Here is a 13,351-nt window from a genome sequence, read left to right on the forward strand (position 1 = left end):
CTTGAAAGAGCCAGATCTGACTCAAAAAGAGCTAAGTTGGCAACAGTGCTCCAGCCACCGCAGAGAGGACGGCCACGTGGAAATTTTTCTCTCATGCCCTTAAGTTACTTTTGAAATGTTCGAAAACAAATGTCGAAGTGATGTTGAATTTCCAAAAAGAAAGAAAGAGAAAGAAAAGGCAAATAAATATACAATCTTAATGGCAGCAGTAGTGATAGGAGTGAAAATGTCAGTGGTGTTGGTTTACAATTCCGTGAACACATACAGAACACTGGTAGTTTAGTCTAATTACATTCTAGTTATATGCGTATTTTTAATCTTTGTACATACCTAGTATAAATGCAGGCATGAATGATTATTTCAGAAAAGAAAGTTGATCATTTTTAATTCGAGTAGGGCAGCACAAATGAAAGTTGTGGGAGACCATATGTATTAGTTATGCTACTGCAATGAACACCATAATTTTAGCATGATGGTACGTACTTCAATGTTCAAGAAGTGGTAACAACTTTGACTCTTTCACAAGTGTTGTAATGAACACATTTCTGAATAAGGTCATTGCAGGTGTTGAAATATGAATTGGACTGTCTCCCATAGGTGGTTTGTGGCCATAAGAGGGACATCGGAACCGGGGGGGCAGGGGACTTGCTCCCCCACTCATCATCAAGGGGGGCAAGATAGTATTTAATGGGTCATACATAATCTGAACGACAGACAAATGGAAAAGCGAAAAACAGTGTGTGAAGTGTTGCTTTCTCGGCATGAAAGAAAGTCTTTCTTGCATCGGATAGCGACTGGGGGGTGAAAAATGGATCTACTTCAAGAACCCAAAATGTAAAAAGTCATGGGTTGACCCAGGACAACCTTCAACATCGACCGCAAAACAGAATCGCTTCAGAAGGAAGACAATGCTGAGCATTTGGTGGGATCAGAAGGGTGTGGTGTACCATGAGCTTCTGAAACCAGGTGAAACAGTGAATGCCGTTCGCTACCATCAACAACTCATCAATTTGAACCATGCATTGATCGAAAAGTGTCCAGATTTGGCGACAAGACACGAAAAAGTGATTTTGCAGCACAACAACGCCTCATCACACACAGCGAAAGGCGTCAGACACACCATTTCTGCACTTGGCTGGGAATTCTTGCCCTACCTGCCATATTCACCAGACTTAGACCCTTCGGACTACCACTTGTTTTCATCGATGTCTCACTCTCATTCCCAGCAACACTACAAAATTACGAAGATGTCGAACAATGGCTTGCTGACTGGATCACCTCAAAATGTCAACGATTTTTCTGGAAGGGCATCCAAAATTTGGACGGACAGATGGGCACAATGTATAGCTAGCGATGGTGCATACTTTGAATAAAGCATTTGTTACCCTTCTCCCCAGATACACTTGTTTTCTTTCGGATCAATTAAGAATTATTAACTGGCACACCTGGTAAAGCGGCTCCGGGGCTCATCAAGTCTAAAATCAATGGGTACCTGGGGGCAACCCAGGGAGGCATCCAGATAGTGGTAATGATCACATCCACCTCCAAAATGTCCGAGATCGAGGATGTGTGTGCCCTACCCTCCCATCCCTTAATTGTGCCTTCATGGCATGGTGCTTTATGTGAGAGTAAAAAAAAAAAAAAAATATAATCACACGTGAACATAAGAATAAATGGTGTTACCTCTTTCTGATGTCTACCTAAGCCATCAGCCCTGAACATGACGTTTAAAATAATAAAACTAAATGGCCTAGAAACAAAAGTTCCTTCCTTGGTTCATCCGCCTGTACCCACAAGTGCTATTAGTATTGCCTGATGTGAATAAATCACAGAGGAGGAGCAAGATTGTCTTTTTGCTCCCCAAATATTTGCAAAAAAAATTTTGCACTAGATTTGTGAACATGCACTCAAGTTTCCGTTAACAGCAAGAAGCACGTGACATCGCAGTCAGATCTCTGCAAATCAAGTATCCCCATAGCAATTTGCTGCTTCTGTTTCCTGTTTTGCTTTGAAGCCTGCCAGGTTTTGTACCTACAAGTGTGCTCGCATGTAACAGTACACCGGGGAGGGGCACAGAAGACAGCTTAACTTTAAATCTTCCGGTACACTTTCCGAACACGAGCTTTCTTTAGAGACCCCTTGCTGTCAAAAAGGCCATCGGCCATGAGAAAAGGTGCATCTTCTAAGTTCTTGGAAATTCGTCTAAGCTAATCTCCTCTTCCCTCTCCAAATTTAGACTTGGTCAGATGACATAAATATAGTTTAGAGTAGTATAACCAGAAGGTGTGTTTCAGCATTTACTCTGGAAATTGTAGTGATGAGTTTGGATTTCCTTCCGCACCAAGCGATACAACTGTGCATATATACATGTAAATCATTTGCAGAAAGTACACGACTGCAAGGTCACGTCGGAACATCACCGCAATGAGTCGCCTGATGTAGAATCAAATGACTGGTAAGTTTTACTTCTCTCCTTACTTTTTTTTACTAATTTGTATTTTCTGTGTGAAAAGACAGAAAAAGTCGAGACTAGAGACAGACAAGTATCGTCTCGATAAACCATCAGTTTTCTGCTCTTACGGCTTTAACGCTGCAAACTGTGGAGTGAATGAACCACATCTTTTATTTCTTGGTCATTTACATTTTTAAAAAGTTTACTGTTGTTTTAATAAACATCATGTTCAGGACTGATGGCTTAGTTTTAGACCTCAGAGAGAAGTAACACTATTTATTCTTATGCTCACGGGTTATTTATTTTTACGTTGGGAGGAGTAATTGTTTAGTTTTAGGTGGCAAGGTCAAAGCGTGATCGATATTTTAAACCACTCGGAGAGGGGTCTCTTATGAGGCATCACCACTGTTGATATACATATATTCAATAACCATATACTTATTATTTATGTATATAAATATAGCAATACAATATAATAAGCTCTTTAATTATAAATATAGGGAGAAGATGTAAAAACTGGTTGATGGATTTGAAAAAACTGCCCCGCACTCCAAAATAAGTTCTGACGTCCCTGGGCCATAAAGTATAGTGAAGAGCGAAGAATTTATGTCAAAGATGAACAATTTGCACAAGGTATTAAAAAGGTAGAAGTTTCTTGTATAATGCTTTATCTTAGCACATTTCAATAGGATACAAGTAAGCACCTTAATATTCACCTCTGCTATATAGCTTTCCTTATATTTTGCTTTTTGATTTTGTAACTTCCTCTTATTAAAAATGGTGTATAATGGTATAAAAACACTGCAGTCATTATTTTTAAACACCGTGAACAGGTAGAAATGTTATAAGTTAGGTTGTGCATGCTTTTCATCAAGCATGCTGCTTGCATGTACAAGGGAAGGGGTTCAAGACAGGGATAAAACTGTTTACCTGTCTCGATCATGAATGGTGCAACTAGTTCAGGTGTATTCCATTGTAAATATTTTATATGTTATCACCAATTTTACCTATCATGAAGAAATACAAGAGAACACAGTGTGATTGGAACTTCAATAATTTGTACTTCTAATTGGCACAATGATTAAAGTGAATGAACACACGGTATAAGTAACATTTCCCCATTAAGAGTAGCGTGCATTCTTAAGAGTTTACTTCTGTATCAGATAGGTTTCTGCAAAATATTTTTTTTCGCACCAATCCATAAAATTAAAAAAAAAAAAAAAATACAAATTGTTACATAAATTACAATTAATTTTCTAATACCTCCACCCATTATTGTAATATTCCTTTTACCTTTTATATGCAATATAATTAATTTTATATATGCTACAATGCAATGTTACAACTGAAAGTTATATACAAGGCTCATTCAATATATAACTGAAAATATGTTGGAAGAATATACGAGGGGCAGTCAAATGAAAACCGAACACCCACCATAAAACACATTCCTCGCAAAAGTTGGCAACACTGTTGTTACATATCGATACTGCCATCTGTAGGGTAGGAGATATGCATAGTGAAAATGCACAGGTCCACACAGTTGCTTCGTCATTGCTCAGGAGGTGAGCGTAGTGAAAAGTGTGTTCATCCAGCATTGGAAATGGAGGCAAGCAAAGAAGAGCAGAGAGGTGTAGTTCGTTTCTTGGTGGCTGAGGGTGCTGGAACATGCAAAATTCATCGTCACATGTCTGCAGTGTATGGCGAACACTGCATGTCCCTGACAAGTGTGCACGAGTGGCAAAAGAGATTCCACGAAGAATGCACATCACTGCACGACGATCCGTGCCCGGGACAGGCCCATCGAGCCATTATGCCTGATGTGATTGCGAGGATCGATGGTCTGATCCAGGAAGACCGACGAATTACAGAGGAAGAAATTCGTGTTCAGGTTGGCATTAGTCATGGCTCTGTGCATGCCATTGTCAAAGATAACCTGCTATAACGACTTTGTCAGTATAATTCAAACTCAGTATCAGCACAATAGGTAGCTATGGTGCCATATTGAAAAGGAAATTTAAATTTACACATACTGATAACTTTATAATTATTATATTGATAAAAATAAAAAAAAAACTAGAAACAACAAAAATTACAATAGCATCAAATTATGCAATTATTTGAAAGAATATTTATATGAAGAAAACACTTCTTTATTGTCTCCTTGTGAGACAGAGCAAGTCCTTCACTAAATATTTGAGTATGCCTCAGTTCTACATCTGAGCACACTCAACATGTCAAATTCCTCAATCAGGTCTACAAGATGGCTTCCATTCTTCAATTTTCAAAACTTCACATTTGGCTTATTCATATCCAAAATGCAGAAAATATTTCACTCACTTAGTCTTATTTCTCATAACATTTCATTTTAGATAATGCAATATTCATTTACTAGCTAGTTAATGCAGATGCCATCAGATAATAATTTCCTGCTCTCAATTATTAAACTAGGCACTTTACACCAGTTCCAAATCTTTCCTTTTTCGTTATACAGATTATTCCATTATAAAACCATTTTCAAGCTTCTGTTATCAACAAAATGTCTCTTTATAGTTTAAAGAAACTATTAAAGATTAACTTGTAAAGTATAATCTTTCAAAATATCCAGATTTATACAAATATCAATCCTTCACCAATAGCCACATTTTTACTTATCTTCCATCCATCTTGAGATTTCGTTAAAAGTCACAGACAACTAGTATTAGAGCAACTAGTTCAAGCCAGATTTTTTAGTATGTGTTATCTTCAATTGTTTTTGTTTTATATTTTTGTCCATAAGTGCTTAACAGCTTGAATGTTTGTGTTGTAAATGTACATATTTGCTCTGTTACAGCTATTTTACTATGTATATCACAATATACTTATCTAATGATTACAATTACCATTTTTTGAATGTTGATACAAAATACCAAGTATGATATCATGTTATACATTGAACAATTTTAAAGAGTTGACCTTTGTATATAAACCTTGATGCCAATGCAAATGTACATAATTTCAATAAATTTTATTATAAATTTGAATGTATCATATCTTTCTTGTCTGAAAGAACACATATGATTTAAAATATTTGTTTTTCATTTTGTCAGTCAAAAATAACTGTTATGAATATGAATTCAACATATTGCACAATTTGATAATTTTGTCATTATATACAAATTGGCTTTTTTAAACATCATATTTAATAAAATTAGTTTAAATAATAATTTCAGACATTTAATTGCATTATATGAATAAATTTTGAGTAATCATATGACTAAATTATTATAAATATTGCACAAGTGTGGAACTTTGGACTTAGCCTAACTATTTTCATATGTTGTTATGACAATGTATTATTTTTATTGTCATACTGCAGTTCTGAAAAATTTGCACGCAGTGGGTTCCACATCAACTGACGGAGGGACAAAAGATTGACAGAATGACTGCATGTCTGAGTCATTTGCAGCAGTACCACGAGGAAGAGTATGCGTTTCTATCACATATCGTCACAGGGGATGAAACGTGGTACCACAATTTTGAGCCCGAGAGCAAACGGCAAAGCCAACAATGGAAACACGTTGATTCTCCCCTACCAAAGAAAGCCAAAGGCTGTCCATACGAGTTCCGGTAAGGTCAAGATGAGCTGCTTCTTCGACTGCAAGGGCCCTCTGCTTGTCGACTTCCTAGAGCGTGGAGCCACAATCAATGCGCAGCACTATGCAGACACGTTGCAGAAACTGTGACATGCCATAAGGTCAAAACGCCCTGGAATGCTGTCGGACGGAATCATCATTTTGCATGATAACGCCCGTTCCCATACTGCCAATCTGGTGAGGGATAAGCTTCAGACATTTGGCTGGGAAACGCTTGAACATCCTCCGTACAGCCCCGATCTTTCCCCTTCTGACTTCCACATTTTTGGTGACCTGAAGAAAGACATTTGTGGACGTCGGTTTCATTCGGACGAGGAAGTGCAACAGTGGGTGAGGTTGTGGATCCGTCAGCGAACCTACCTCTTTCTACAAGACTGGAATTGATCATCTCTTCTCCCAGTGGGATACATGTCTTAACACTTGTGGCAATTACTTTTGAATAAAACAAACTCCATTGTCACTTTGTAGCGGGTGTTTGGTTTTCATTTGACTGCCCCTCATATTTATTACAAGCACCAAAAGAACTACAGTACTATGTTTCAACATAGTCCCCCCACCCCCAGTTAAATGTACCTACGCCAGCGCTTGATAAGGGCACTGATTCCACAGGGAAAAATTCTTTTGGATGCGTGCATGACCATTCATGCACTGCTGACTGGACTTCGTCATCATTCTGGAACCTTAGTTCATCTTTCAGTGGGCCAAAAGTGTGGAAATCGGTAAGTGCGAGATCAGGCAAATACGGAGGGTGGGGTAAGCACTCAATCTTAGGTCCTCGATGGTAGGTAGACAATGTGACATTGGCAGTGTGTGGTCTTGCATTGTCATGGAGCAACAGCACATAAGTGGACACCAGACCACGTCGTCTCTGCAGAATGGATGGTTTAAGCTTTTTGCGCAAAAGGTTGGAGTAGGTGGTACTGTTGACATTATGACCTCTGGGCATGTAATGTTCAAGAATTGGCCCCTTGTGGTCCCAAAACAAAGTTAACATGTTACTGACCTGGCCGCAGAGAATCTTTATTACTGGTTATGCACGGTTTGAATTTAGCCCACTCATACAGTTGTCACCGTACGTTGTCATGAGGCAATGAATCTCTTATCGGTTTCATGCCTTCACTCAACAAAAAACTCACGACACTTAGCTGCTCCAGCTTGGAGCACTCCTGTAAGAGTGCCGCCATCTTGTGTCACAGTTTCCCATCATCCCTTGCACGAGGCATGCATGCCAGCCCCAGTATGAATAGCTTACAGATGCCTTCACAAAATAACAAACATATAACAATCATGGTCATATTTTAGACTTTTATACCAGTTTTTCAGTTATTTATTGAATGCACCTTGTAGAAATCAATCTGGACTGAACACAAGAGTTTCAGTGTGAATCACTGAAATGTGTTCTTTCATGGTGTTGAACTCAGAACACACTGTGATTACATGACAATAATTTTAACATCTACCATATCAAAGAAAGTTTTGAGTTTATAACTTAGGAATTTTCAGTTTTTAAAGTTAGTTATAGCCTTCTCTACAAACATCTTTGTGTACTGAAGAACCATATTCCTGCTCACTTGTTTCTTTGCAATTTTTGTGTAGTTTATCTAATTTTAGCCTCCAACTTTGATGGAAAAGAGCTTGACCAAGTTCCGCTGGGTATTATTGGATTAATCCACGACAATATTGATTAAATCAGCCAACCTGTCAACTCTTGATGGCAAAAGGAAACCTGATTGGTAACCACCACACCTTCAGAGGCATTCTTATGGGAAGTACAATGATCATTTCTAAATGTATGTTTGTAGAATGTCTGATTTTACTCGTGGAACATTTTGCAATTATGTAATCAGGTTATAATATACTTTAATTAATTTGTAAAAGAATGGAAATGCAATTTCAAGATGTATGTCAGATATATGTAGTAATTAAATAAACTAAAGTGGCCTTTTCTTTTAGTTTAATTCAATAAATACCTTGAAAGAATGAACTTAAGATTCATTTGAGGTAATAAAAACTATAATGCAAACATGTTGTACCACATACTAAAATGTATGTTAAATTTTCAGTTCTAAATATGATACTAATTATGTTGATACAAGCACATGCACAGTTGAAATATGTTTATTACTACACTGCATTTACTTTGCAAGTTACTATTTTACACTAAGCATCTGATTACAGACTGAGCACAAAACACTTTCAATGTTATAAATCTGAAACAGGATTCTCTAAAATATGACATATTACTGGCTTTGTAATTAAGAAACTGTAAATTAAATTCTCAATGTCCATGTGTTTTAAGAGATGTGGCTTTGAACATGGAATGTCTCCTCCAAAGCATAAAAAGTAATGCAGAGATTGAAGCTAGAAGTTACAATGAAGCAATTCAATATATGTGGTGTAATTTAAAAGTATGAAGGTTTCTAGCATGGAAAGAAGTTCTTAAAATAAGCATATATTCTGCACTATTACCAAAAGTTTTTACCAACGAGTCATTTTAGTATGATACATAACCAGTGCGAAAACCAGAATATTTTTGAGTGGGTGAGTAGTGGTAGGTATAAATCATGACTTACGTAGTTTCAGACAAAGTTTCACAATTACCTTAATGCACACACTCACTCGACGTAGAAAAGTTTCCTACATATTTTATTACCAGAATACCTGTCTGCAAAGATCTAATTTAAGGTGGTAAAGTACAGTTGGAGGTGGCCCCGGTGCCCACCCAGCATCAAATAACATGGGTACCTGGGGGGAAACCCTGGGGGGGGGGGTAAAGGCGGTCTGGGGCATGATGCTGATCACATCACCCCCCCCCTTGCGACCGAATCAAGAAAGTGTGGGGCATTACCCCCACACCCCTATACGTCTCCACGGCGTGGTGCTAAGCACAGGGGAGTACTTTACTTTTCTTTAAAGTACAGTTTCACATTCACATATGGTGCACATTTATTTCAGAGTTTGAGTTTTAAATTTTAAATTCACTTTATGAACAGATAGGCTAATCAAAACTGGACCTCCAATGTAAAATGGAATATGACCCACTGAATGCCTTCCAATGTATTCAAGGACATATTTAGAGCAGGGGGGGTTCACACACCCCTCCCACTGAAAGACTTACCAAGTAGTAAAAAAATAATGAAAATGTACTTTCTAGCCTTTATTGTACTATAATCGAAGGTTGTTTATTTCCTATGAACTTGGAAGGCAAGGATTATTATATTGGGATCATACTACTTTGAAGGACAATGCACACTGCATAAAATATTAATCAGGAACATCCATCTTTATTATTCAATAAATATTCAATTCTTTGCCTATTTAACATTAATTTCCTTGTTTTTTTACACATTTTTTGGCCATCTTAAGTACACACAAACTAGATAACAAATGGATGCTGTTATATTTATATTCTTATACCATCTTCTTAACTATTCATGTAATAATAAAAATGCAATACTAATACCTTTGCATATTTTAATTCATATTTAATTGTTTTAATTTAAACATTATTGTTTTATTATTATTGTTATTATTATTTCTGTGACACCCCCGAAATATATTTCTAGATACGTGTCTGCATGTATTGAACCTATGACCCCTTGATTAGAAGGTGATGACATTGCTACTATGCCATTGGGGAGGCCATTATTTCAATTACCATCATATAGATGAAAAAAAAAGGCCAGCTCTACATTATGTATTTCTCATCACAGTGCACTTGTAAGTGCATCTTTATGTCTATTATTAAGCTAGAAAGGATTTATTAAAAATATAATTATTAAATGGGTTTCTACTCCCACATATTTCTCGTGAAGAATAAAAATGACCACTCTTCAACTTCGTGTTTTCACTAATCAGACCACTGTTTTGACATTTTTCATCTAGATGAGTTTATCTTTGATCTTTCTTCTCTCCCTACAAGTTCTTTGCATAGTTATATTAAGTAATGTTTCTAGAGTGGTTAAACTTATACTTTTGTGAGCATCCATGTCAAATTCTACATTCCATCTGACCCAAGGTTCCCTTGGCTCTTTCATACAGTTCTTAAAAAGCTCTGGGTGCAGCTTTGTATTCATTAGTGTCATTTTATTTACATTTCTATACACTTCATGTATTTAAAACTGAACATACTTTGCTGGTAGTGCATTCATATGTACAGAAAGTGGAATTGCGACAAGAAGCACATATTATTAATGCTATTTTTTTTATACATACAAGAAGAAATGCACACAAGCAAAAATGAACTGTCAACATACATTGGCCATACAAGAGTGGCACTATCCCAATTCTGACAATGCAAGTTTAGTTTGTTTGAACTGTTGTCTTAAGTTCACTTTATGCACAGATAGGCTCATCAGGACTGGACCTATGGTTTAAAGTGAGATCCGAACTGTGCAATGCGTATTGAACCCATTTTGTATCTTGGGCAAACCCTCACTGGGCTGTAAATTGCCATGCTTTTCGTCAAAGTTGTTTTTGACAACATACAATATCAATTTTATGTATAAAATGGCACTGTAAAACTATATGTGCAGTGTAAGTTTAATATCTGGTATAAATCCAAGTGCATAATTAATAATCTATGTTAGCATAAAAGGTATTCTAGTACTATTATTGATTACTTAAAAGGGTTTTATTAAAGAATGGGAAAACATTTGCTTTTTAGTGGTTCTTATTTAATTAATTTTATTATATGTGCATCTCTTTTAATTGACTGTTAAGAAATTAACAGTCTTGTAACAAGAAATAAGAACACAGAACAACAAATGTTCCAATTTTTACAGCTCTCTCTGGTTATTTGCATCTCTTGGTAGTATCGATAGTCTGTCAGCCTGGTGTACACCCAGCATTGTTGAGTTAACAATTGATGTGTTGCCACCAAATGCTTGAGAATTTCCATGTATCGTTAACTCTGATGCATATTCTTAACCAATAATATGTCACATTGTGTTCTTACAAAAAAATTATAAAGCTGTGGTGTGCTCACCCTGTGTAGTGTATTATTTACTAATCATAAAGACAAAAGTCCACATTAGAAAGTACCGCTTATACAAAGCACAAGAAGCTAGCTAACCACCTCTATTCCATGCCTTATCAAGCAAACCACATAAAGCTACCCATTTTGTATTCCCAAGGAAGTGTTTAGAAGCAGCATAGTTCTGTGCCTTATTCCAGGAGATAAAATGCTATCTATTATATTACCTCCATCTGCTGAGATGTTACCTATTTGTTTTTCTGTGTAGGCAGCCTCATCAGGAGTAGCTCTAGGAATGACACCAGGATCACTGAAGCTGGTTCTTAATAATGTAGCCAAAACAAAAATGAACAGAAGGCCACCTACTACTGGGATAGCAGGAGTTATTTCCACAGCCAAGTACGGGCAGCTGAAACGAGGAAGGTAATATGATAATTCCTATATTAGTTGAGCATATCAACTTAAAAATAAACTTTAATTAACAATTATTTTGTATTTTAGCACTTTTCTTATCTCTTTAGGTCAATTGCAATGGTGAAGATGAATGATGATTTGATGAAAGGACACAACACAAAAACACCCATGCCTAGGCTGGGATTTGAACCTACAACCTTCAGTGAGTCGATCACTAAACATGAGGCCACCTGTTTGTAACTAGTCCACAATGTAACAATGTAGTATAATAGTTTCATGGTGGCTTGAATATTTTTGGAGAGGGAAATAATGCAGACAAAATATATATATATTTTTTGCATTTAGCTACAAACAAGAGATTCTTTGAATGAAGAGCAGCATATTGTGTCTGCCAAATTATCTGAGGTGGTACAATAGATACAATATTGAAAAAAGGATTTAAAGGGATCTACACCTTCTACAAATATTAGGGGTACAATGTGCCACTGAGGTACTCTATTTCAGGAGAGATTGCCCTCCTGTAGTGCACCAAGTGGGGTGGAGGGTAAGAAAATGTGTATAAAGCACCCCACTCCCACCTAACTCCAATCTCGACCAAGCACCACCCCACTTAGGAATTTCCACTTCCAACAATGGGCTTGAAGATAACCATTCAATGTTTACATCAGATTAGATAAAAACAGGTCAGAATACTGGTAGATAAAGATATAAAATTAATTTTCATAGAGGCATTTGATGCTCAGAGGTGATACTGTTCAGCAGCCTCAATGACGGAGTGCGTTAGGTCGTCATGTCGCCACCAAAAGTTCCGGGTTCAAGGCCTGGCCTCTTTCTCAATTTCATCTAATCATATTCATCTTCGCGTTTAGCCAAGAGAGGCAGAAAAGCAATGCAAAATGAGAAAGACAGCATTTCCTGATCTACAGTTAAGCAACCAATATGCTTCTCGTTCCGAAATCCACTAAGGGTGGTGAAATACAATAGAAGTCTCGGCCTTTTGAAAATAGAGACAAGACCGAGACTTACGGAGTTTTCAGATCGAAGCGAAAAACCAACAGCAACATTTCACACTGTAGCGGCATCCTCAAGCGACGTGCCACTTGTCGCTTCGGGTCGACATCTTTCTTAATATCCAGAGAATTTGGTGATATTGAAAATTTTAATAAATGTGGGACTTCTTCAAGAAAACTAATGAACTACCTGATTATTTGCATTCAAGTCACAATTTTTTTCAGTTATCACAAGGCCGTTCCAGTAGTAGGAATTGTGATTGTGTGTGGCGGGGTTGCATATATTTTCAGGGCAAAATTGAGTTTTCGGGAGCTCGTAGCATTGAAACGAGGTGTCACACACACAAAAAAAGTTAAGAAAAGTTGTTTGCCTTAATGACCAATATACGCTCCAACAATTGGGTAGCGACACTCTTTGTAAGTTGCTTATATATCGAGACTCGAGAACGAGATAGGCATTTACTACTCCAGACGAGACCGAGACACTGCAAAGTCTCGTCTCGTGTCGATATCATCCCCAAAATCGGCCCCGACCGAAAAAACGACAAACACAACACCTTACTGGCATGATATATTTTAGTACGAGCACTTTCAGTAATTGTTATTGTTCCGCAACACATTCCCATATATCCAGTGTCAGTATCTCCAGTGAAGTACGCTGTCCATTTTTAGTGTTCTAGTTTACATGGGAAATATCTGAATTTCTTCAACGTGTCTTTAAAAAGTCATCAAAACTTTCTGAAAGAGTACTGGATGACCTACATGCGGCCTTGAAACCCGAGTAAACATGACTATACGCATACACTAGAATAGCTTTCACATAAGACGTTAATTAGAATTTTGCATGAATTACAAATGACGGCGT

At 37.1% G+C, this 13,351-nt stretch overlaps 1 protein-coding gene across 2 annotated transcripts in view; it reads right to left on the reverse strand.

Moving 5' to 3' along the window:
* app (Palmitoyltransferase app) overlaps positions 1 to 13,351 on the reverse strand; it is a 368,197-nt gene that overhangs the window by 67,917 nt on the left and 286,929 nt on the right. The window contains exon 2 of one of the 2 annotated variants that reach the window (XM_083112168.1): positions 11,311 to 11,471. In XM_083112168.1, the coding sequence (XP_082968294.1) occupies positions 11,311 to 11,471 (161 nt within the window). Of the gene's footprint in view, positions 1 to 11,289; positions 11,472 to 13,351 lie in introns of both variants that reach the window. The other variant, XM_083112160.1, reaches the window with a different exon arrangement.

Source organism: Lepisma saccharinum, chromosome 1 (assembly GCF_977018435.1).
Source record: "Lepisma saccharinum chromosome 1, izLepSacc3.1, whole genome shotgun sequence".
In the NCBI taxonomy this organism is placed as follows: domain Eukaryota; kingdom Metazoa; phylum Arthropoda; class Insecta; order Zygentoma; family Lepismatidae; genus Lepisma; species Lepisma saccharinum.